Here is a 26,495-nt window from a genome sequence, read left to right on the forward strand (position 1 = left end):
GCCGATTAACTGTTCAGTCTGTCAGCTCTTGACATAAAGGACAGGGAAATGTGATTGGCTATTTGCTCTTCAGTGCAATAAAAAGGGAAGTGACAAAGGGAGTGAAAAAAGGCTCAGTGCAAGTTTTAACAGCTGATGTCTCTCAGCCTACTGTAGTGCTACACAGGCCAGCAGACATGGAGACTAATAGCAAAGAAACACTACAAGCAGACTTTGATGTATTTGATATTTCTGAAGAGTTTGGATTTCTACTTGAAGAGCCACTGGTAGGTTTCACCCTTATCTTTTCTCTTCTAATGATGCAATGTTCTCATCTGAGACACATTTTGTTTTGCCATATACTGGATAAATCAAGGAGGTTTGAAACTGAAGGATAATATAACATTGACTATGCTGTATATGTTGTTTATCCTCACACACATACCTTAGCAGCAGCCTTAATTTAAACGTTTGTCCAGCTAGATAACAGTCTCTCTGGCCTAATTATGCTTGTTTTCTAGAAATATAACGAAGGACTACTTATCTGTTGTGAGCCTGTCTCTTTAAGTCTTTAAGTCTGCTACAGCATTTAATAGAATTAATTGAATCTAAGTTGTATAAGTCAACTGATAGAAACTATTGATACATATTTCTCAAATTGGATAATTGTAGTTCTTTGGGTTTGATTTCTAAATGTAGCAAAATGTAACAGCATTAATCTCTGACGCTCATAAAAAAAATATTAGTCTAATATTGTTTCTGTTTATGGTATAGCCTATAGTTTCCATCTCCCCGCCCTTTTGGACCCTGTTTTCTGCTTGGCAGGGCGTTGCCTTGTTTATTATGGCCTCTTTTAAATTGCTTGCTGTTGCTGATTGATGACTCCAGTCATTTGTTGACATGCAGGTCAGGCACCATGGAAAACATGAGCTGATGATGTTACTGATTACACTCTACATGAAAATCCACCACGCAAAAAACAATCAAAACCCAATGAGCAAGTCATTTTATTCCTATTATTTTCTAGACTCACCTCCCAGACCATTATCAGGTGTGGCTGGACCTCGCAAATAATCTCATACATCTGATAGAATCACGTAAACTACGGGATCTGGTTGATAAGGTCAGAATGAGCAAAGCCTTCCAAGTACAAAAATACTGACAGGCCATACATGTAAATGTGTACAGGTGTATTTTTGAGAGACCTGATGATGATCACCATTCCCAATAAAAATAAATAGATTTAAACAGAAAATCTAATCACAATTCAGATGCCGGTCTTGAGTCCAGATCTTTTGAGTGACCATCGGGAGCTTAGGCTCGCTCACCTAGCACTAGGATTCATCAGCATGGGATATGTATGGCAGGAAGGACAACATGCACCTGCTGAGGTAAGACACACAAATGACAGACAGTAAAATGTTTACATTTCAATCAATAGTGCTCTAGCTGTTTGACCTACAAGTATAGTGCCCCATGCACACATAGAAGTATTTTTACTTTTTGTCCACTTGTCAACTGCATTTTTAGGTCACAGAAAATGGAGATTTTTTTAAAAAGTCCTTTAAGAGTGAACTTTCAGAAATTCAGCTTATGCATTTATATACGGACAAGGAAAAAGAAGACTTTGTAACACTTTATAACCAAACACTATTAAGCATCAGTAAGGTATTAGTTGATGCATAATTCATTCTTTATGAAACATTCAAAGGTGGATTTAGAGGAATTTTCTTAGCGTGGCATGAGGGTGTCATGGAAACCAAATGGGGTGGGACAATCAAAGCCATTTTTTTTACACATATGCAGATGTTACATTCTGTAATATGAATGATATATGGTTAAAATATATCAAATGCAGTAAGTATACACATGTTTCACATTTCCTTTAGCCCACACAATTAAACATTTCAATTACATAAAAAATGTGAGTTTTGATTTTATGTACTATACAGCCTATACTAAATAAGTATGTAATGAAACAAGTATAAAATCCAGAAAGCTACACAAAATGGGGTGGTTCATTTACAAACACGTCTAACTTATGTTTCACACTCCTTTACTCATTGGAAATAAGAAAATAGTTCCATGCTTAAATTTACACAAAATGCCAGAAATCTGCATGGTCATGGACACATTTTTCATGATAAACCTATATATGTATTTTTTTTTTTTTGCAATGACTCAGTGTGGGTGCAGCTTTTTGCTATGTCAGATTTATTCGGTCAGGTCATTTACAGGTGAAGCACATCTGTTAAACCGAGAGGGTTAATGACGCTTACCTTTGTTCCGTTGCCAGAGTGTATCAACCACCAATGTTGTCTGAAATGCCTTTGTTTGGTGTTGGAACAAAATGTGCTCTTGCATAATTATAGACATCGGTTGCTACTGACAACAACAAACACAGCCAGCCTGCAGTAGGTTTATTATTAAAATAAACAACACTGTTACATGCAAAACTAGGGTGACACTTGGAGTGGGACATACCACCCCATGCCACTGCTGAAAACATCCAACTCCTTTTAATTTTTTTTAATGCATTAGCTTATCTGGCTAAAGCTAGCTAGCTGACTACAGCTGACTACAAACTAAAGCGAAGATAAACTCGAGGAACAAACTAAAAATAAAGTAAAATATATATATAAAATAAAAAATGTTTTATTTTATATGCAGAAGTTTCAATATAAGTTAAAGTACTCTGTTGCTGTCTTAAACCCTCCTACAAACTCTGGTGCTGCTCACATTTCAGTTTTCTGCAAATATTTAGTGAGCAATATTTGCAGCTTCCATTAAATATTAGCATGTTGTATCATTTTGCTCTTTGTTTGTATCCTTTTCTGTTGTGAAGACAGATGAGATGTGTTTGATTCTTAAGGTCCTGGTGACCATGAGATTATTTTATAAATGCTTTGCAAGGTAGAGAGTGTCCTCATTTTAGATGAAATAACACACAATACTTAATTAACAACTATTAACTGCTTGAATTAACCATGAATTACTAAAGATTTAACGTTTATATCTATGTTTATAAATGGCATACGCAGGTGGATTAATGGTTCATAAATGACGAATAAACTATTAATGAATCCATTACTTGTGCTTAATAGTGTGTCGTTATTAGAAATTGACACAGTTTTATCTTGCTATTTCATAACACAAAAAATAAGCATTTGTTAACAAAACATAAACTAAAACTGATGGGAATGTCATCAATGTGGTAGATAGAGGCACATTTACATTTTGACTAATGGTGCTGCAGGGCTTAATTTGACCATGACTAAACCAAATTTATATTAAGCAGGAGGTGACATATTTCACAGCAAAAGTGAAACTTTTCACTAGCTAATGTTAAATAGAAAGTAGAAAGGGAAATCATCAGACAAATCAGCCTGGTCAAAACTGCTGGCGCGGCCAAAAGATAGTCACTACAATCCCTGAAATCTTAATGAGCCTGCTGGATTGAAACTTCACTGTTATGGTTGTTTGATAGATACTCCCAAAGGCTCTGGCCCTGCCTTTTTGGCTGGTATCACGCAGACTTGGCCTTCCACCGATCCTGACATATGCAGATTCAGTTTTAGCCAACTGGAAGTTAAAGGATCCCACAGGGTAATCCTTTTTCTTATTTAATGCCAAAATATTAGGCAGTCTCGTTAAATGCAATAATAACCTCACAGTGAAATTCTAATAATTGCTACTTCTTTCTTTTACTTTCATTTCAGGGATATGAGAATTGGGTAAGTATCACTCTGGACTGTTATGTAATCTCATGTGTCATGTGGTTTTTACTCATTTGTTTGCTAAATATTATTTTTAAAAATAGGAACATGGACCTGATATTTTCCTTCCCTGGTGGTGACACTTGCAGGGGATTTTTTATTGTGTCACTGCTGGTTGAGATGGCGGCTTCACCCGGCATAATGGTTAGTATTACTTCTTTTGAAGTCTTTCTGAACATTAGCTTGGTGTTTTCAATTTCTCTATTCCCTGGTCCACAAACTGTGTGTGCTTTTGCCACTTGTAACTTGGTAATGCTGTTTAAACCTTTGACTTTAACCAGGGGGCGCTGGAGGTGATGCGTGCCATTAAAGTCTCTGACCTCACTGGGATAAAAAATGGCCTCATCAAAGTAACTCAGTCTTTAAAGAAGATGAAGGAAAAATTCAAATTTATGCACAGTAAGTTTGAATTAAGGCTTGCTCACATGAATTTAATCACTTTACATGCTGTGCTCTTTTATGAAGACAGAGAAATTCAAGGTAATTAGACAACTGAATCTGTGCTATTTCCAGATCACGTGGAGCCAGCTGCATTTCATGGAAAATTGAGAATTTTTGTCTCAGGGTGAGTTTAGCACTGCTACAGTGTTCTCCAAACTAAGGTTTTCAAGGTTTCAGTATTTCTCTCATGCAGATTTATCTCAGTAAAAGTTATCTTTTTATCTGTTTCTATTGGTGCACTTTATATTTTGTAGGATAACATCTGAAATCGTATCATACATATTTAAATTCATGTACATCTATTAAAAGGAGGTTTGCAGTATAGGTTTTTTGTTTGAATTGTTTTAGATGGAGAGACAACCCAATGCTTCCAAGGGGGGTGATGTATGAAGGTGTGAGCGATGAGCCTATTTTGTTATCAGGTGGGAGTGCTGCCCAGAGTTCAGCTATTCAATGCTTTGATGCTTTGCTGTGCATCCAGCATGAGGAAGAGACAGGTAAGCATGCATTGCCTTCAACCTTTGACCCCTTCAGATGGCTCTCGTGAATAAATCACATTTGTGCAGCCAGCTGATTGCTTTGAATGAGAATGTTTCCAGGATAGACAATTATTTTCATTCTTTCAAGGTCTCTTTTCTGTCCCTTTCACTGATTCTCTCAATCTAGGAGCGTTCCTGACACGCATGAGAGACTACATGCCTCCTGCCCACCGTCAGCTGATAGAAACGCTCTCCGTCTGTCCACCGCTGCGAGACTTCATCTTGTCCTGCTCCAACTCTGACCTCTGTCAGGCCTACAACTCTTGTGTCTCCGCACTGGTGGATTTACGAAACTATCACCTCAATACTGTGACCAAGTACGTCATTATTCCTGGTAACCACGCGCAATCTGTGGGCTGTCCATTCAGAGGTGTGGGTACTGCACTCAACACCACTGGGACTGGTGGATCCAACCTCATGGTCTTCCTTAAGAGTGTTCGTAACACCACTCAAAAGGCACTGATTTTAGAGAGACTATCATAGTCTAGAAACCTCAGTGTATTTCCTGGCAAATATATACTGCTCCAAAAAAATTTAAGAAACATTTTTAACTCAGAGTATAGCATCAGGGGAATTAAATTTCTGGGATATTGATCTGGTCAGTTAAGTACCAGAGGGGGTTGTTAATGAGTTTCAGCTGCTTTTGTGTTAATGAAATTAACAGGTGCTTTAGAGGGGCAACAATTTGACAACCCCCAAAACAGTAATGGTTTTACAGGTGCAGGACACTAACATTTTCCCCTCCTCATCTTCTCTGAATGTTTTTTTCTGTAGTTTTGCATTTGGCTAGGGTAAGAGCCACCACGTTACTGTTAGTACAAAACTTCCAGGACAGCACATCAATGCGAGCCATTGCCAGACGATTTGCTGTCTCTCCCAGCACAGTCTCAATTGCATGGAGGAGATTCCAGGAGACATACAGTTACTCTAGGAGACTTGGACAGAGTTGTAGAAGGTGATATATATATGCCTGATATATGTCCTTTGTGCAAGGAACAGGATGAGCACTCCCATATCAAAATGACCTGCAGTAGGCCACTGGTGGGAATGGTGCTGCCCTGTGCTTTTCAGTAGGTTAGCCCTAAGATCATGTGACAGAGGTGAAAGGGCCTAGAGATGCAATACTGCCTGTAACATTGTTCAGCATGACCAGTTTAGTGGTGGATCATTTATGGTCTGGTGAGTCACATCCTTGCACACACGGACCTCCACAGGCTAGGCAACAGCATCATGACTGCCATTAGGTATTGGGATAAAATCCTTTACCCACTGGCAGACCCTCCACTGTGGGTTATGGCTTTCTCCTGGTGCATGGCGATGCCTGGCCTCAGGGCGTGAAAGTATGCAGGTAGTAGCCAAAAACACAAAGCAAAAATGAAAATCAGCACAAAGACACTTCAAAACGATCGCCATAGTGATTCTACTGTAGAAACCTGAACAGGTAGAAACGGAGGCTGCTGCCTGACTTCTTATCAGTTTGTTAACTGTTGAAATTCAGGGTCACTGCTGGCCTGGGGTTGGCATTCGCTCAGCTTTCACTCTGGGTTCTTGGCTAGCTTAGTGTTAGCATTCTGTCTGGCTAGCCTAATGTTAGCTTGCTATCTGTGCACGTGCTTGCAAACAGCCGATGTTGCAGCATAAAGTATCTGTCTCTGGGAATTGGTTCTTGTCGTGATTCCCATCCCTATTACCCAGTCCATATCAGTTTTCTCTGTATTATTGCCTTTACCGTACAAAAGAGGTAAAGATACTACAATAATACAGCGCCTTGAGGCAACTGTTGTTGTGATTTGGCACTATATAAATAAAACTGATTTGAAGATCGGTTTAAATATCCAGGATTTTTGAACAGTGTAAAAATATGTATTATAACTAAAACTTTTTCATACGCAACACTCTAAATGTAGTTCTAAATCACAAAAAATATCACCATCATTCAAATCAGCCAGATCTTTTCATCCGTATTGAATTTTCCAAGCACTTACCCTGACATTAGTAAATCTTCGAGTAAACTTTTATTTTTTTAGATAAATGATTATTGGGTTTTCACTCTTTGATGGTGTCATGGATGATTTCTAGCACGAATACGTCACTACATTAACAAAGTATTCTGTTTGAAAACTGTACCTCTTTACTTTAATACTACTATCAACAATTTTTTTAATACATTTTCTCGTGGAGAATTGCATGACAAACTTGAGCTATGTTTACACCTATCACATACACACAAAAAGCTCCCTGAGTATTAACACACAGTTTTGGAAGTAAACCTGTTTCTAAGAAATGGGTTTCTCCATAGGTCACAGGACAAAAACAAACTAATGACATATAGTTAGGGAATCCAGCAGCACACATTTTCAACTTTTCCTCCAATGACCTTCCGTGTCTGCCTGAAGACCTAGCTTGTTTTGGCTTCACAGGTGTCACAGTGTGGAGTGGTGAAAGTAAAAAAAATATGAACTTTTACCACAATGCTCTTGTAAGCTTACAGAGTAGTGCAAACTAGTGGAAATAATTATTTCCAATGACTGGTACCATTGTTACATCGTGTTTGTGGCAACTAAAAGCTTTTAAACCTACTAATCAAAGCACACTTTATGTTTATATAATCCTTTACATAATCAAGTAAAACAGACTATGAAACAGAGAGGCACTAAGTGTGGTGATTGTTTTATTTTCAAGTGTAATTGTGCTTGTATGCATTTGAACCCTAATATTGTTTTGTTTGTTTCTTGTTGTTTTAACTCAACTGAATAGTTGCTGAGGCCTTATGATGGTCAAACTCTCTTATACAGAATTGCAAGGTGGAGGGGGTAGTTGTTGAATAAGTGTGTTTCCTCCATTCTCTACTCCCTTTTTCATTAATGAAACCCTCAGTGTTGCTTTATATGGTCACTCTATCAAATTATATGGTCAAAAAGTTAGGTCTATAGAGTATAGAGACTGGTTGATGACTTCTCCCACCAGGGGCGATTTTAGCCCATTTTTTGAATCAAAGCACCCCCAAAGATTTCTTACTTTTTTGACAATATTTACTGTTTGTGTGACACACTACTAAAAATATAAAAAGCATTCAGTACTTGTTTGAGACATAACATTTTAACAACAAAAGTATAGATAAAGTAAACAGTAGCTTACTGTTGTTGCCACTGTCCTGTTTGAAATGGAATGAGAGAAGTTGGTTATTTTGTCATATGTGCATGTGCCAAGATTAAACCCAGGAACAACATTCAGGTAAAAGTGTAAGATCAAATGATCCGTCAATCAAGAATAATGTTGAATCAGTGTTTCAATATTTATATCTTTTATTAGATGTTCATGTGGTTTGGTTATTTGCCTTTTGGTTGAAAGTAAACTGAGAGAGGACTTTTTTTTTATTAGTGATCTTAATAGTATTTGTTTTTTCATATTAATGTAATTTTTTTCATCTAATTGAATACAATCTATTTGTGTATGATTGTCAGTCCAAAGAGGGAGAGAGGAAAGAGGGGAAAGTGAGGAGAAAGTACAAGGTCAGGAAGAACCAGGTAAAAAAACAGACAGGGAATATTGACAGGCAAAACAGAAACAGTTAAATTGCTTGATAGAGTTGATCACCAAAAAAGTGATAGACAGATTTGCCAACCTCAAGGTGAGGCGACATAGGTTAAAATAAAATAAAAAATCTGCAGAGCCATAGTAGTATCTGCAGTAAAGATCTTTTCATAGATTGTACCACAGGCAAAGTTGCCTCCATTTTTATAATTTTATTTATCAATATTTTGTACATTCATACATTTCAAGGACTCTATTTTTGGAGTGTATTTTTATATATCTGTATTGTATTATACACACACATTAAAAGTGAGTCTCTGTCCAAAAAATGCACTCGGTTTACTTCTTACTCACTATGATCATCATTCATCCTTTTCCCCCAGTAATTAAGGTTAGGATATGTATATTTTTTTTTTATTTCAATCCATTCTTCGTTTGCAGCATTTAAATAACCTTTATCTGATTTGATGGTTTTGTTACTGACTTTTAAAATAGTGTTTTGCTTTTCTTTCCCAAATATGGGGATTAAATTGTGTTAAAAATGTACAAAACAGTGATGTCATGTTTTGTGACGAGGACCCAGGCACAGAAAGACTTGGTGAATTTAAGAATCTTATGATTTAATAAATAAATTTGCAGACTTACTCAGAGATGGTAAAATTATGACTGATAACGGAGACGAAGACAACAGACGATGAGGACAGGGAGGAACAGGGGTTTAAATGCACCAAGGAGACAGTCAGAGGGAACTCGGGACAACTGGAGACATTTAAGGATGCAGGGACTGACAGACACAGGGAAGATGTCTCATCGTGACGAGTAAAGTTTATCTTGCCTGGCTGGGCAGCTCTTTGGGTGTTCAGCACCCCCAAAGCTCTGATCCTAGAATCGCCCCTGTCTCCCACTTCAACCACTGGTCAGCTGGTTTGTTTGTAGTTGCGGGAGGGTCCTGGCAGTGGCTTGGTAAAATTGTTTGCAATGAGATATTCCATGCAGCACTGAAAATGATTGAAAACCTGCAATTCCTTGGGTTACTAAAAATTACTGTGTTTGCCTGTTATTTGCATGGAAGACATTGACCTTTCAGCAAAGACTTGGAAGCTACTTGCTAAACAGTAGTGAAACAGTGAACCCAAACCAGAAGAGACCTTTACCTTCAAAGTGAAGTTTGAGTCTTTTGAAACATGTTGGTTTTAGCAGAAAATCGCAACTTGTACTTAGAGGGTGAAAATCCTCTGTATCTGGTTTGCATCACAGTTTTTCAGGTTTCACTGCCATTTGGTGGGTAGTCAGCAAGTGTTTACAGACAAGTCGACCTCTTGGAGCAAACTGTGGGCAACCATGGCTAAGAACCAAAGCAATGGCGATGAGGGTTTTAACTCAGAAACCTCTGGCAGCCTCTTGCCAACTGGTTAGGGGAATACACATTTTTCCTAGCGACCGGAGGTTGCCAGGGGGTTGCCAACTGGTCTCTAGGCCTGTGTGAGTGAAGCCACAGAACGGTTAGGGCTAGGGTAACCATCTAACATTTAAAAGACATACAGTAAGAGAACACTGAATCACCTTCATTTGAAAATGTTTTAATTGTGATGTAGAAACAGTAGAAAAATGCATAATATTGCACATAATCACTAAATTGCACTTTTCCAAGGTACAGATCTTTGCATGGAGATTGTTGACCTGAATAATGTAATCTACAGTGTAATCTAACAATGGGAGGCCAGTGTGAGTCTTCCTGACAATTCTTGTACAATTCCATTCAATTATTTACATGACAGCTGCTGTTATGAAGTGACTAGAGAAATTTAATAAATGCCTGCTTTATAAAAGCGTGCAAGTTTAGTGTCATTGCTACATCATCGGTGTTTTATTTCTGTTTTTTTCCCCTAGTTGACCAAAGCTGGTGGACACAAGTCTTTTCTGCTGTAAGATTGCTACCATTACTTCTTTAGCACTGTATATAGCCCTTCTGCTCTTGCTGCAAGTTCAGTGCACAGTTGTTTGTGTGGGTTGGCGGACATGTGTTTGGCGTTCAAAAGTTTTTTTTTTCCCATTTTACTAAATTGATGAGGATAAATAAATGTTACAAAACAACAGTTGGATTGTTAAAGTAGCTAACTGGACATGAGACAAGTGGCTTAAAATGTATTTGTTTCAAGATTTCACATCTTTGCTGTGACTGAGAGCCAAGACAAACTCTTGGACTCAAGAGAAATGTCAAAATAGCTTTTACTTTCTTTCTGAACTGTTAAACAAAACAAGCCAATAAAGAAATACTCAAAATAAAAAGCAAACAGTGTTATCATAGAAAATACTCTGCCATACAAGTAGTCAAAACATTATATATGCTGTTTAAAAAAATCTAACCCAGAATACTGTATTTTTTATCTATTGTACCTGCTTCAAGAGGAGCGGCCCAAACATACATATTTTTAAAAATTCATTTCACAGTACTTTGCTATAAAGATGAAGATATTCCAAAGTATACACTCTGAATATTTCGTGTCACTCCAAGAACAGAAAATGACAGAAGGACTAAAGCAAAGATGGTCAGTTGCACCATAAGCTTAATAAAAAGCTACAAAAGAGAGAAAGAGATAAAGGTGTTACAATAAGAGGAAGGACAAGGAGGAGTTATTAGCAAAGGCAAGGAGATGTTCTGTCAGACAAACAAATTACACAGTATGCTAACAGATAAGGAGGAACAGGAGGGGATAGTAGGGGTTATAAGAACAGCGCTGACATAAAGTCATATAGCGTTTCAGTCTTTTACACATGCTTCTCTCAAAAGTCAAATGTTTGTGCTTTCAGGAAGTGGGGGTGGGGGATGGGGGGCTGATGTCCGTTTAAAGATTAGAGCTTCACCCATTAAAAGACCCTCCACATGGCTCCTCCTCTTGTTGCCAAGCAATATACTCTAAGGGGAAAAGACCAAAGTGCATTGCATTCATTGGAAGGTGAAACAAAGAGATTTCAATATAAAGTGAGAGGTGCATTGAGCCAGTACGTGAATAACGGCCATTTTTACACAGATTTTAAAAATATATGCGCAAAAATGTATGTCAAAGCTCACCTAGTTTTTGCAGATGTGTGTCGATCCTGTCCAGCAAACATGCCAGAAAAGGTAAGACTGAATCTAAAATGTTTTTATTTTTTATTTTTTTGGTCTTAAGTCCCCAGGTGACATGGTGTGGAATCTCAACACAGAACCTTAAATCACGTGGTTTCCATTCCCATGTGTTGATTACCCCATCTGAATATTCCTTCAGCAATTTTGAGAATAACAGGGGTATTAACGTGCCCAAGAAAATGGTCGTTTCCAAAGGCTTCAGGTTTTATTTAGAGGAACCATAGTTTCCATCGAGCATGCTTTTTGGATTCTGTCTTCGACTTGCGTTTCGGAGTAGATGTGAAAACTTCATTGGAGTAAGGCAGAGCAGGGCACTGTTGGCTGTCCAGGGGACAAAGTCTCTTCATCAGAGGCTGTAGCTTGTCCTCCTGCAGCTTAAAGTCCAGCTCGACACTGTAACACAAGCATATCAGGTAGAATTACAAAATATTTCAGTTTATTTATTGTAATTCTTCACTTAAAGTAATGCTGGAAAAAATCATCTGTTCCATTTAAAAAGTTAGTGGTCTGTAAGTTGTGTGGCTATAATATTTATGACTCAGGTTTTGACTTATTTTTTTATGTTAGTAATCCATAAAAATCCACGGCCAGATGGAGGCAGGGAGGGAGGCCGAGGTTCAAATGCACTGACAGACACCCTGGCAGCACATATTAGTTGCGGCACATATCCATATTTCTGAGACGACTCTGAGTAATAGAGTTCCTCTACTTCATCTTTGCATTTTTTAATGCATACAGTCAAAGGGCTTTTAGATTATATTGGAATGAATAGATTATATTGGAATAATAAAAAAAAAAGAGACGGAATGTGGGTTGCTCCTGACATCAGACTTTCACATCCGCAAGTGTAATCCCAGGCCGGTCATCGTCTGATTTCGTTCCGACACCATAGTTCAACCCTCTCTCTGATTAAATCTCTCAAGCCTGAGAGGAATGTGGGGATTAATCCCATCCAAATGAAACCACTGAGAGGCCAAGCAGACCCTGATTAACTGCATGTATTCAAGCAGGAGATAAATGCACCATTATACGCCATCTCCTTTCACTTCATTGCTATTGATTTGTAGAGGGCATGTATTTATTCTTAGGGCATGCGATAAATTCTGAAGGCATCATAGTTAAAATCAAAGATAATTAATCTCTGTACCTGCGACAGTGATACTCTGCAGCAACCCTTACCTGGTAATCGAATGTTAAATTGCTTTTTGGTTTGGAGTTTCTTTTTTTAATTCATCCTCATTTTCTTTTATCGCTAAAATTGCTCAACACGCTGCTTTTAAAAGACTCAGGGAATACTACGACTTACAAAGCTCATTCATGTCAAAGTAAAGAGGATTATTGGGTGAGAGAACTAGAGCTGCCAAAGGAGATGACATCCGACAAGTCAAGGTCAAACATGAGGTCCATTCCTTGTCTGCATGCAGAGAAACTGACGGTAAGGTGCAAAGCCTGGCCCAATTTGGTAAGCGCTTTGATGGGCAGTGTAATTAGTTGCCTAAAGGATATGCTCTACTCATATTGACATAATGAATCCTGGGAACTGTCCTTACCCTTAAGATAAGTGTCAGTTATGAACAGTGCTCTATTAAAGCCTTCAGGGGGAGAAACTGGATGGATGTCTGGATAGTAGTTTGGCAGGTCTGAACTTCCAATGAATCAATATGTTAAATTTAATGAAAAGCAAGCAATAAGGAGTTTCTAAAATCTAACATCATTATTAATACCAAAAATATATTTTTAAGCATGTGCTCTCTTAGTTGCACTTTTTCTTATTTCCACTGGAAACGAAAGCTAGCAATTGCAGGTCTCCAAAATACTGAGTCCCTCACAAAGGGAAGACTATCCTCTATCTTTCTAAAACTGCTGCTTCTAGCAGTATGCGATGAGCATCTCTTATTTATATCATCCATTGTTTCGTTTCCTCTCTGTTATCTCTATTTGTATCTTTTGTTTTATGTTAAAAACTTTTACAAGTGCTGTTTAAATAATGTTGACTTGACAGAAAGCAGAGCAGAACAGCGAAACACAGAATCGCCTCAGAAATTATTAAACAATTAATCACTTGGCAGATCACTACAATTACTGCACGCTGTGGACAAATGCCTCTATGGGAAGCCAGAGGCAGCGCCGTACGATGCGGGTGGCACTGGGGAGCAGGTGCTTCAGCAAACAAAAAGCCCTATATCTAAGATCATCTCTGTACACAACAGATTGAAGCGGCTGGAGACAGGGAAGCTTTTCTAGGGCATTCACCAAAGCAGATTAATCATCTCTTTAGCTATGCAGTGTGAGTAGCTGTTGCTCTGATCAGTGGCGAGCAGTTTGTTTGTCTGCGGTCGTGGTGTGCTGAGCACCATTCAATGATTGTTGCTCCTGGGAGGGATACTGCAGCCGTGAGATGTCTTTTTAGCATAGCACAGTCTATTCATTCAGCAGTGTACACCTGCTTGCTTCTATTCTCTGTTCTTTCTGCTGCTGGCACCTTTCAATGTAAAGTCATTTCCCCTCCTATGATTTCCCCTTCGGCCATTCACAGTTCAAACTCTCCACTTGACAAAATGAGCGGTTCAGGCCCAGCAGTGTAACATCCTCAGAACTGCATGATGGGGCATCATAGATAAATCACCAGAGAATGACAGTCATTTCCTCTGCTGACAGGCAACAGTTGAAGCAGAAACTAACTTCCCACAGGTTTACTACAGTAAATGACATGTAGAAAGTCTCTCCCTGTCATGTATATCGGAAATAAAAGCCTCTGCTGTTGTGCTACACTGTTTTCTGCTTCAAAGATGCATGGAAAAATAAAAAAAACAATCTAATTAATGAGCATAGAACAGGCAATCTTGACAATTGTTCAACAAAACAACCACAGCTCCGCTATCTCAGCATGGGACACAAGTGCTAATTAGCTCCTTGCGTCTCATCATATTGAACTGCAGTTGCTTTTTCCTGAACTTAACTGTTCTTCAAAGTCATTGTTAGTTCCAAATTGGAAACACTACATTATATACTTTTGTTTCAAATGCTGGGTCTTAGTCAACACAGCGGTGGCAGGAATAGAAGCTGTTAATGCTTTGATCTGAGCATGTTTTTTCTGATATGGGCTTCCTGCTGTAGTCTAGGTTGACTCAGTGGTAGGCCTCATATAATTTGCAACTGATGCTCTTGTAAATCCTCTTTGAACACACGCAGGTAAGTATAGCAAGAAAATATAAAGCGTTGAAGCTGTCTGCATCTCTGAGTTGAGTTATTTTTGTTGTGTAAAGGCTTCATGTTTTTGATTCTCTGTGGTATTTCCTTGAATGAAGAGTTAATAAAGAGGACAACAAAAGGCTATCTGAGCTAGCAAACCTGCTAACTGCTAGTAGCTAGGTATCCATTCATCTTCTTCCCTCTATCCAATTCAAGGTCACAGGAATGCTGGAACCTATCCCAGTGAAAGGCGGGGTACACCCTAAACAGGTCGCTACTGTAGTGCAGAGCTAACAGCCATTCACACTCACGTTCACAGGCTGCTAAAGTTGTGGGAGGAAGCCGGAATACCCAAAGAGAACAGAGACACAGGGAAGTCCACAGGCCCCAGCTGATTGGTGGATTCAAACTGAAGCCCTTCTTGCTATAAGGGAACATGCTAACCACTGCAACACTGTACTGCCCAAGCTACAATACCACACAGCTAATAAGCTATCATAGTGTCCTCCATTTTGGACCTGTTCAAAACATGCTGCTTTCCAAATTTCCAACGGTGCGATTGCTATAAAACAGACAAACACACACGTATAGATATACACACACAGAAAGAAATAATTAGTTGATATCCTGCCCTAATTTGTAAGTTTGCTCACTTACAAAGAAATGTACTACATTATGGTAGTTTGATTTTAATAAAGAGACAACCCTGTAATTGTTTTGTCTATAGACATAGCCTCTCTAGCGTTTCTTTACTTGCCTTTACTTGCTATATATATATATATATATATATATATACATACATACATACATACATACATACATACATATGCCATCTTTGTTGCAGTGATAAGTAAGATGCGGCATTATACAAAGAGTGGGAGAGCGAGAGCTGAAGCCTAGATAAGATGCACAGATTGACTACCTCATCTCAGCATCCACTAGAGTGGTTGAATTTATTGGATGCGTTGGATATGCTGGAGCACTCTGAGCTCAAGCATTTCAGCGGCTGATAATCCAGGTTTCACTTCCAGCACACAGTTACTAGTTGTCTAAATTTGAGGGGTAATTGGTCCCAACTTGCTGTTCTTGCCTGGTTTTAATTTTCCTCACTGTACCCAAGCCTTTCTTATCAAAGTGTCACATAGAGTAGTTTGTCCGGCATCGTGATTGCAGTTGTTTTAGCAGCAGATTAACTCAGCAGATTAAAAAACAGGGATGCTGTGATGGGATCATTCAGCCGTTTGAATAATGCGGTAGTTTGAGGAGACAAGGCAAAATACACTTGAAGGTAAAGAATAAAGGGATAAAGAAAACAATACTGTCTTTGAAAATTTGAGCTTTCCTGGTTAACAATAAATACTATTGCAGAATGACATAGTTCCCCAATACCTGCCTTCAAACTATAGTTCTGCACCAGAACTAACCAAGTTAGATTAACCAAAAAACAACAACAAACAAACTAAATGTAATGATATAGTGCACAGATGAAATGATAATCTTCCGTTTTACCGTCACTCTGCAGAGTGCATCATCATTGCAGCTTTATTACCATATACTGCTTGCTTTGGTTTACTGACAATAGGCTGAAGACAATGTTTTTGCCATTTAATTTTTCTTAGAGTTTGTTAATTAAGCCAAGTTGCTTCGCTGACATATAGAAATGCCACAACTTTGTCTTATCGAGATACCATCAGTGAACTAAAAAAGAGAAATTATGCTCTACAGTTCAAATTGCTCTTCTATGCAGAGGCCTTCCTGCTTCACACTTAGATACTCGGGCTGCATAATGGACCAAATTTTAATCTTGATCACGATTTTAGCTTCCCACAATTAAATGAGCATGATCAAGCGATATTTAAAATGCTGCTGCTCTGCCAATTAAAATGCAATACAAAAGCAAATCAAGTTCTTCCTAAATCACTGCCTGACCATGTGTCTTTATGTGTCAGTCACAGGAGATCCCTCCACTGCGCAGCTTGAAGATTCCTGGACTAGCCTGGGAGACTAGTCTGTAGTTAAAATGAATGAAAAGGCCTGTCTAGTCGATAAAGAAACAAATCGACATACAAACTGCAGTATAAAGGCTTTACCGCAAGAGATCACCTGTAATACCATACATACACTCACATCTGTTCAGCTGGGTGCTAATGATAAAAAGTGAAGCCAGAATAATAATCATAATAACAAGCCCTCACTTGGCAGCAACTCAATGCAATTAGGCAAGTAGACACGATCAAGACAGCCTGCTTAAATTCAAACCGAGCATCAGAATCAGGAAGAAAGGTGATTTACGTGACTTTGAACATGCCACAGTTCTTGGTACCTGAATGGCTGGTCTGAGTATTTGAGAAACTGCTAATCTACTGGGACATTTCATCTTCGATGTTTACAGAGAATGGTCTAAAAAAGAAAAACTAGTTTGTCTAGTGAGAAACCCAAATAATTTAAGCTGATAGGAAGGCAACAGTAACAGCTTGTTCCAAGTTTTCAGCAAAACACCTCTGAATGCATCACTGAATTTGTCACATTGAACTTTGATAGGGTACAATAGCAGCAGACCATAGTGGTGCCATTTCGGTCAGTGTAAAAGAAGAAACTGAGGCTACAATTTCACAAGATCACCTAAACTTGGTAAGAGGGATAAAAAAACATTTCCTAGTCTGATGAGTCTTGATTTCTGCTCTGACATTTGGATGATGTGATCAGAGTCTTGCATAAACAACATGAAAACAGGGATCAACCCTGCCTAATATCTATTTTTTTAGACTTGCGCTTTTGGTGTAATCGTTTTTTTTTTTTATATTTTCTTGGCACACTTTGGGCCACTTATTACCTGCAAGCATCGTTTAAATGCCACTGCCTGCCTCGCTGGCCATGTCCATCCCTTTATGACAACAGTATATCATCTTCTGATGGCTGCTTCCAGGAGGATAACTCATCCTATCAAAAAGCTCATATCATCTGAAACTGATTTCTTGAACATGACGATGAGTTCACTGTGATGGCCTCCACAGACATCACATCTTTGTCCAAAAGAACACATTTGGGATGCGGTTGAACAGGAGATTCACTTCATGCATGTGCAGCTGACATATCTGCAGCATCTGTGTGATGCTTTCATGTCAACATGGGCCAAAATCTCTGACTGTGTTTTTAGCAAATTGTTGAATCTATCCCAAAAGAATAAAGGGAGCTCTGAAAGCAAAAGCAGGTCAAACCTGTTACTAGAAGTGTAACTAATAAAGTGTCTGGTTAGTGTATGTACCTAGAAGGATGAACAAAAGATGATATATGTTTACAAATCTGTCTTTGTCTCAGTTCACATCTTGAATGAGTCCATGATGCGTTCTTCATCATAATATGGCAAAATTCATATACATCTTTACATTTATAGACTTGTAGTAATGATCTATTAATAGAATAATAGAAATGACAGATCTATACTACTCTCTGTAAACCTCTTAAAACCAGAGGATGTTCAATTATTTAGCATTTATTGTTTTTCCCGTACGTTCCATGTAGGATTTATGGGGTGAAGTCTATGGACTAGCTTAGACAACTTCAGCTTCATTTCTCTTCGCACAGACTTATATGCCTCAACCTATCCCACCATCTGCTATTTCAACCCCTCCACCACCCGAATATCTATCTGTAGGCTCCAGGGGATGTTTGCTTATAACTCCCTAGTCTGAATGTGTCTGAATAGAGGGAGAGATAGAGATGAGCTTAGATGCCAAACTCTGTTTTCGCTACTTAATTTTAAATATAAGTTGTCTCACTAAAATTTAAAGATTATGGAACTGTAACTGGAGGGTGAAGGTATATATTACTTATATTATTTGATTATATGTTACTTTGTCAGCAATGTTAGTATTGCTAGTATTGTGAATATGCCAGTATTGCAAAGTGCTAAAACACAAAGAACAAATACAAACATCGTTTGAGGGAAATAGTGACTTTGGCATTCATTTAGTGATAAAAGGAGATATAAACTTCAGAAATTTAAATTGTTATTAAAGATCACCAATAACTAACTAATTTAATCTGACAGTAAACTGGTTTTTCATTTTACTTGAACTAAATAATGACTGCATAGTGTAGTGGCTATAGAGTAATACAAGCCTTATTCATTCTATGTAATCCTGTCAGCCGCAGCACACAAAATTCAAGCTTAATTTAAAAACCGAAACAATAGGAGGATAGCACTTGTGTTTTCCTTGGCACCTAGATTTTCTGCAGATTTCCAGAAAGTATTTCCTAGAATAACTAAGAAGAGCCTTCCCAAAGAAGGAGAATCATAGAAAGAAAACATGAAGCAAGAGAGAGCTCCAGGGCTTGGCGGGGTTTACAAGACAATCAGCTGCCTGTATTTCTACTAGATCAGTATGAGACAAAATCTTCCTACTTATTAGCCTAATAAAACTGTTTTTAAATTACAAAATGATCCACACTTTCCAGGGTTTCTCATATTTACTGATTTTTTTTCTGAGGTTGTTTACTCCTCTCTTTGAAGAAAGATGACTCAGTTCTTTTTTCCTCTTCCATTTTCTAGCTCAGTGAATTTGAGTGGAAAGAGGAAGAGGGCAGTGAAGTGTTTGGGGGAAGACAACAGTTCTTCTCTTACCAGCCAGTTGGGTCTTGTTTAATTTGATTTCTTTAGGTGCTATACAAATGCATGGATGAGTAGTGTGTGTCCTTCCCTGAAGACCATCTGTTTAAAAACTGCAAAAACTTAGCCTGGCATGCACAATCCCTTCCAGGATCAATAAATGAGACTGAAGGCTCCCTTCAGGTCAGATGTAATAAAGATAGCCTTAAAATTCTAACTGCTGACACCTATCAATTTACCATACGTGCGAATGAAATTAAAGTCTAATAATCTGCTGAGAAATGGGGTTGAACTCAATTTTCTTCTTGAAGTTCTTTTGGATTTGAATGACATTTTATTCTGTTCTCTATCAAGATACTCTTACTGCTTCAATAAAGTTGAAGCCAGTCCATGACTGATACTGTACCAGTATGTGTTTTTCTACCCAGGTATGCTTTAATTGTATTGGCAGGGTGTTTAGGATCCTTGTCTTGGTGAAAACTGAAATCGATGCCAATCAGGTGTTTTCCAGATGCTGTTGCGTGGGGGGTGAAATTTCTGACAGAACTTTTTTGTGTTCATAATTTTTATACTTCTGTAAGACCTGTCGTAAGACCTTGTGTAATTTGGCGCTCCCCAGCCTTTTATCGCTGTTTCCCTTTTATGCCTGTCAAACTGTGTCTTTTGACATTTTTTATACATTAAACTTAAGATATGGGAGCAAGCTGTGCGTTTTTGTGACAGGCTGCTACCAATAAAGTGCCTAAAGATAAAAATGTAAAATAGGGTTGTCTGTTATGTGTAGACACAACACTGGTATGTCCCTAGAGTTAGGTGCCTTTTTTATGTTTGAATGATTCACAGGTCAGGCAAAAATATATTCTTCTTAAGTACAAGAAATAGACTGAAAATGAACGAAAAAGCAAAGAAAAACTTCAAAACCTCTTTAGAAAGGCTGGAGAAGTGTTGTTCAAGACCACTGTATAGATATGAGGGGTGACTCTGGACTTTTGCAAAATGTTAGATATGATAATTTGAATGAAATATAAATCTGCAATTGCACAAGCAATATCTTGTGTTTTTATCAAATGTTAAGCATATGCAAACTGGTGATGTGAATGTGACACTGTTGAATGCCAGTCCAGAACTAATGTGTTTTTTTAAAGGGCCTTTTTGTTGTTGTTTGTTATTTTTCTTCCTCTAGTAGCCTACATGTAACTAAGTTCCTGTTTTTAGGTCCTGTCACCACAGTCCGGGCCAACTTGACACAATGCACTCTTCAAATAAGCAGAGTTGGTATGATTTTGCAGGAAATGTTACACAAAGAGAAAATCCGGTCCAAGGCAGTGTTAATTCTTTGTCCAAATCACTTTCAAATATTCCTGGTGTTGTAAATATCAGGAACATATTCAAAATAATTCAGAAGATCAGTGGAGTATAAATGGGCTACCAACATTATCTTATGTATAGAGTCTATTGTCCAAAAGGGGAAGTATGAAGCAGAAGTGGGAAGGAACATTTCCATATGGCAACAAACTTTTATATATATATATATTTTTAAAAAAAGGTAAAGTTGAAATCTGCAAAAAAATGTGATGGTGTTTTTTTCGTTTGTTTGTTTTTTAAGCTTCTTTGACTCATGCCTATATGAAAAAAACTGGGAGGTCTCAGAGGTCAGTGTGTTTTCTGGGGATAAGAGCATTTTCCAAACACTTTCATGTTTCACAATTTTGGAGAACAAGGTAACAGCGAGTTGTAGCAGTAGACACTTTTAGATAGAAGTGACAAATGACACGAGTGGATTTTCCTCATGCTTCTGAGACATTTTTTTTACACTTAGAACGTATGAGAATACATACACTTTGGACTCGGAAGAAAGCATTCGGAGTTTCCAAGTATGTTTTATTTGAGCTCCTCACATACTCTGTGATGGGATCACAGTATTTCCTACTTTATATACAACTCACTTCCCACTGTTGTGTATTGTTACTCATTCTGTCATACCAACTCGTATATTTCCCAGAAACCTCTGCAAATAATATTGGAGCCATCATCCACTGTATTGTAAAACAAAGCAACACCCAATACACAGCACTGTCAGCGGTATTACATCTGTACTTCTTCCGTGACCTTGATGTGTATTTTATGATTCCTCTCTTCTGAATTCCATTTAATGTCACACCTAAAAGATTTGACTTTAACATTTTCAGTACTCTTCAGATTTTCTGCCTCAGTCAAACCACTCTAGATGCAATGTTGTGCATACAGTATATTTGATTTTGCATTTTCTGGACACTAATGCATGACTGCGCCAGATGAGTCTCGTAAGGACCCCTTTCAAATTGATTCAATGCGTTGTACAGACAGTGCAAGAAGCCCACCTGTAAATGATGCAGGCGCTGTTTCGACAAGTGTCACAATTTGCTGTGTCTTGTCCTGTTCGGTAGGAGAGCCTGTGAAGGGAGAGATGGAAAGATATACGTGAGCTCCAGTGACAGGCTTCGCCTTCATATTTCAACACCTGTGGGCATCGGCTATCACACAGATTTGCTCAGGTTTGTTTTCACTCAGGGTTGCTCTTTGCTAACAGTTGAAAATGCAGCGGGGATTTTGATCCTGCAGTTCTCTCAGATTTGGCTACGTAATCAAGCGTGTAGACTTGCTGATTTAACATAATAGGATTACCTTGCTTTGCCATGACATACTTTGAATTGTCTATAGGCAATAGGAGGAAACAACTAAATGCAGCTCTTGTGTAATAAAAAAAATCGATATCTTTACATTATGTGCTACAGCACACAGTACATCTTTCCCATAAAGGTCAACTTGTTACAGACACACTTTTTCAAAATGCAATAAACAGCACTGTATCTGCTCCGTTTGTGGCTGAGGTGTATTGCCCCCAGGCTGTGTTGTCTGTTGTTTTTATGTTGGAAGCCCTCTGCAAACACCAGCTGCAAGCCAGGTGGCACATAAGGCTCATACAAAATGTGCACATGCTAAAGAGGACACACTAAATATCCAATGACTTTTGTTAGTGTGGCGTTCTCTGACTTTCATTAGTTTCTGTTTCATCATTTGAGTTTAGATGAGCATGCAGGTGGGCTTTTTGTTATTGGCAATATGTCGCTGAATAGACTGTTGGACCGCGTGGGATGGGAATGATAGGATATTTTGTTTTCGAGCCACACATGTAATTGCTTGCTGTCACGCTAGCCCTTTGTACCTGATGGATGACACGGGGAAGAGCTGCACCTCAAATGTTCACCGTGACATGAAAGGTGACCTCATCGGAGGAGACAGAAGGGCTTCTTCATGGATCGAAAATGCTGATGGAAGCTCAAGGTCACTGAGTTCATCCATCCTGCCCTGTTCTCAAGTAAAGTCTCTTTGAACAGCTGTGAGCAAGGGCAGTAACTGACTACACAGAAAAAAGATCTACTCTAGTGCTACACTGCTGCCTAGGTTTTCATGTACTCCCATATCATTAAAAAGAGTTGCTTTAATAATAAAAGTGTATTAACCTAAATTTACAATCAGTGCATGTGCTCAGCACAACACCCCTTTTTGTATTCAGTGTCTAATGTTCACGCTTCACTGTTGTGATTCTGTATTAAACCACAGTGACACAGAAAAGATCTTCATAGATTTTTCATGGAAAAAACAAAAAAAACCAAAAAAACCCGGCACCTTTGAAAGTCTTTCTTTAAGCCGACTGCTTGTTGGCACAGATTCACTGCTGTGTTGTTTGCCCACGTCAGCTGTCCTGGGATATGTCCTGGCCTCATCATTCTAGTTTCACTACACCCCCCTGCCTACGTGCCTGCTGCTCTGCCTGCCTGAGAAATGCATAACATGCGAACAGAAGCTTCACTAGGTCAAGCCACCACGTTTCAAATGCCACTTTTTATATACAGTGTTATTCTGTGTTCTACACACATCTTTGTGTGGAGAAATGAAAGTGTTTCCTGAACAAGGCTGGGGAAGTGACTTTCGGAACTGTATGAAGCCAGTAGACAAATATTATAACAGTTAGATTAATATAAGAGAAAAATACTGAGCTATATATTCTGACTGTTAATATGGGGTTTTTTGTGTTTTTTTTTTTTTTAGCACATTCATAAGTGTTTAACAATAAGCATCACATGTCACTGAGGTTAAGGTCTGGAAAACCATAAGAGAAGTGAAACATGTGGCATTGATGGGACTTCCTCTTCATAGGCTGTCATTGAAAAGTATCCAGAATAAACTGTGATATCATGAAAATTAAGAAGATGTGAAACAGATCACGGGGAAATGCATCAATCAAAGCTCCTACTGTACTTTTGCATATTTTTGGTTTATGTTTGGGATTGTCTCATGGAACAGATGACCCAGAGAAAGTAAAATCCCCTCCAAAAAAAAAAAATAATAATTTTTTTTTTGCCATAATGTTATTTCCAGAGTAAACCGTGAAGTCGCTTCTCAAAAACACTTTACTTTTGCTGAAAAGTAAATAAAAAGTGAGTAGATTATTCTAACACCTTGCTAAAACCACAAATGACATACAGTACAGGTTTAATAAAGAGCAGACATTGTGTTGGACATTATATATGCTGGTTAAAAAAGGGGGAAACTTTAAGTTGCTTTTTGGTTCAAGGAAGCATAACTGACACAAACAACACAAAATAAGGATGATAGTTTTGTGTCCCGTAACTGCACTTCTCTAATAACACTCGAGCACAATGCTGGAGCACAGCACAGTGAAATCACTACAGCAGGCACAGTTTTGTGAAGATGAAAGGCAACGTGTTATGAGGCTGTACTAATTGGGCCTTTAAAACCAAGCTCCTCAGAGTCACACCAGGGTGCCTTGTTCACCAATGGATGTGGATGAAACTTAAATACAATTTGCTTTGTGTTGTGATAGAGCACAGGTTTTTACAACTGTGCTGCTGTGAAAGTGACTGAAGGACTAATGGCATTCCCATCAACTACAGTTGAACTTTCTGTTTAATGCCAAAAGTCAAGTGTTACCACACCTAAGAGTAGTGCAAGTTCATGCTTCCCAATAACACCGTTCACATTTCTTAAAAACACACCAGATATTGTTTTCCTCTCGTTTTTTACTTTTAAAATATTCAGAGATATATTGTTCTAGAAACCTCTTAGTCACATCCATATTTTTGAAGAAAATGTGCATTCACACTGATAGCTATTGCAAAATGTGATTCACCAAGATCTTGGGTGGCATAGTGTTGATAGTCAAAAAATTATGTGTGGAACACTGTAACCTCAATGGCTGTGCACTTGGCTACACATCAGATAGTGACTGACATCCAAACAGAAGGCAGTATAAGGATGATATACTTGATGATATACTATATAGGTTTCATGTGGAGCTTTCACAAACATTTCACAAACATTTTCACTGTAAACATTACTCTACTCACCCCTCTCTCTGAGCTTCACCTTTCTCCAGCTCCTGAATAACTCCAAGAAGGACCTTGATGGTCTCCTGGCTTGAACTGATGAGACTCTCCATGGCCTGCAGCTGTGCTTTGATATCCTTGTCTCCAGATAAGGTTATTATCTGCTGGCTGCTCCCGATGCCCGTGGCTCCTAGAGGAAAGCCCTCGTCACCCCCATGTGTTCGCTGGAGTTTAGAGGAGGCTGACACATGCCTTGTCCGACACTGCCCTTGCGACTTTAAAGAACATTTGGCACTATGGGGAAGTGTCTGAGACTGCTGCTCATTTAGCTGTGTATCCTTTTTCCGTTTACAGCTCACAGAGGGGCTTCCTAAAGACTCCACCTGTGTCAAAGAGTTCCATGCAACAGGGCCTGTGCCCTTTGGCTTGTCCTGCGAAAACTCTGAGTCAGCTAGCTGGCGCTTTGAGGAAGTGCCGGCATCCATGTCTTCTTTGGGTAATCCTTTGTGTTTGGTCCTTGTCCCACAAACCTTGTATTCTGGTTCACTTTTGGAAGGAGAGCTGGTAGGATGACCCTCTTCTGAGAAATGTGAGGGTCCGTCCACACAGTTGGCACTGGAAAGCAAATCCTCTGTATCACTGCTGTCATCAGTGTGGTGAAGCAGTGCTTTTGTCTGCCCCACAATCTTACCCTTGTACTTAGATGACTCCCCAGTAGGTTGTCCATCATCTCCTACTGCTTTTATGTCACTCAAAAATCCATTGTTTTGTCCTCTGTACTCTTCCACCAAAGCAGCATGTTTAAAGGTGTGTCCTTTTTTCCTTTCAAATGGGAAAGTCTTGTACCGTTTTGTAAGATCTGGTGAAGTCTGGACACCAGTACTCTTGGTCACGTTAGGAATAGATCGCCGGGCAGGCATTGTCATGTACTTTCTGTGGGTAACTTTACAGGAAATGGACCTGGAGCGTCTGGCACGATGCTCTTTCTGAGCTTCGCAGATATCCTTAAAACGCACTTGTAAAGCCTTGTTTCTTTTTTTCACCTGCTGTTTGCCAGATTCGGAGCCGGACTGTGCGTCAATGCTGTGTGAGGGAACTGTTTCTGAATCCGATTCATCTGAATTTGAGAGAACAACGCATTTGGTGTCCTCTTTGCTCACCATATTTCCTGAAACAGCCAAAACAGAAAAAGAGAGAGTGTGTGTTAATCTAGAGGAGACAATTTTTCACATGCGATGACTTTGATAAGATACTGTGGCAGATGGCCTAATGCCTTTCTCCTTTTTTGGAATATAACTTGTAAACCTCCATTAAAGTAACCCAAAACTGAGATTAAAATATTTATTTTTGCTATTTATTTTTTTAATAATAGAAAAAATTAGATAAGCGTATTTTAACTGTAACTAATAAGGACAACTTGAAAAAGACTCCAGTGATTCATGCATGATTCAATACATGTACAAACGGCTTGATATCTTTAAATAAATACAATGAGAACCAGCCAAATATATAGAGAAGAACTATAATACAGTGTTAAAAAGTACATATTTCCTGACAATTTTTCTGTAAAGTTTGCACTTGTAGTGTCTGTATTTCTCAGCATAATAAATAACAATCAAAGTGCTTAATTCATAAGATGCAGCTCATCTACCCGCTGCCATGCTGTACAGGTGATGCACCAATCTGCAACATAAATGTGTTAAACATGGAGGAAATCTGTAAAAATAAGAACAAAGATGATCATATTTCATCTGTATCTGATGACTCAAAAATGGTACTTTTTGTTCTTTTAATAACATTTTTAATATTATGTTTCCAAACACAACAGTGCTGTTGAAAAATCGAACAGGCCAGCGGTGCTCATCCAAAACTGATCCAGAATCTAAAATCAAACTCATTTAGGAT

The 26,495-nt window shown here is 38.6% G+C and overlaps 2 protein-coding genes across 3 annotated transcripts in view; one reads left to right on the forward strand and one right to left on the reverse strand.

Annotated features, from left to right (window-relative positions):
* LOC146560960 (indoleamine 2,3-dioxygenase 2-like) lies at window positions 1–22,675 on the forward strand. Of its 2 annotated transcripts, XM_085296600.1 has the most exons (12): window positions 1–266; window positions 1,007–1,102; window positions 1,251–1,370; window positions 3,467–3,585; window positions 3,699–3,713; window positions 3,800–3,899; window positions 4,037–4,154; window positions 4,269–4,320; window positions 4,545–4,693; window positions 4,863–5,052; window positions 21,627–21,734; window positions 22,396–22,675. In XM_085296600.1, exons 1-12 carry the CDS (start codon window positions 177–179, stop codon window positions 22,571–22,573), a joined length of 1,335 nt encoding a protein of 444 aa, XP_085152726.1. In that variant the 5' UTR covers window positions 1–176; the 3' UTR covers window positions 22,574–22,675. The 2 variants fall into 2 exon arrangements, with proteins under 2 accessions (XP_085152726.1, XP_085152727.1); XM_085296601.1 differs by lacking the exon at window positions 1,007–1,102.
* The window catches only part of insyn2ab (inhibitory synaptic factor 2Ab), a 21,401-nt gene continuing 6,319 nt past the window's right edge, over window positions 11,414–26,495 (reverse strand). Inside the window, exons 3-5 of the mRNA XM_085296599.1 lie at window positions 24,612–25,758; window positions 21,561–21,632; window positions 11,414–11,792 (exon numbers count right to left, since the gene is read on the reverse strand). Coding sequence (XP_085152725.1) covers window positions 11,609–11,792; window positions 21,561–21,632; window positions 24,612–25,753 — 1,398 coding nt within the window. The 5' untranslated portion in view covers window positions 25,754–25,758 and the 3' untranslated portion in view covers window positions 11,414–11,608. The remainder of the gene's footprint in view (window positions 11,793–21,560; window positions 21,633–24,611; window positions 25,759–26,495) is intronic.

This window comes from Mchenga conophoros, linkage group LG13 (assembly GCF_057382185.1).
Source record: "Mchenga conophoros isolate Kocher_MC1m ecotype Shallow Benthic linkage group LG13, M_conophoros_male_GT1.1, whole genome shotgun sequence".
NCBI classification, from domain to species: Eukaryota; Metazoa; Chordata; class Actinopteri; order Cichliformes; family Cichlidae; genus Mchenga; species Mchenga conophoros.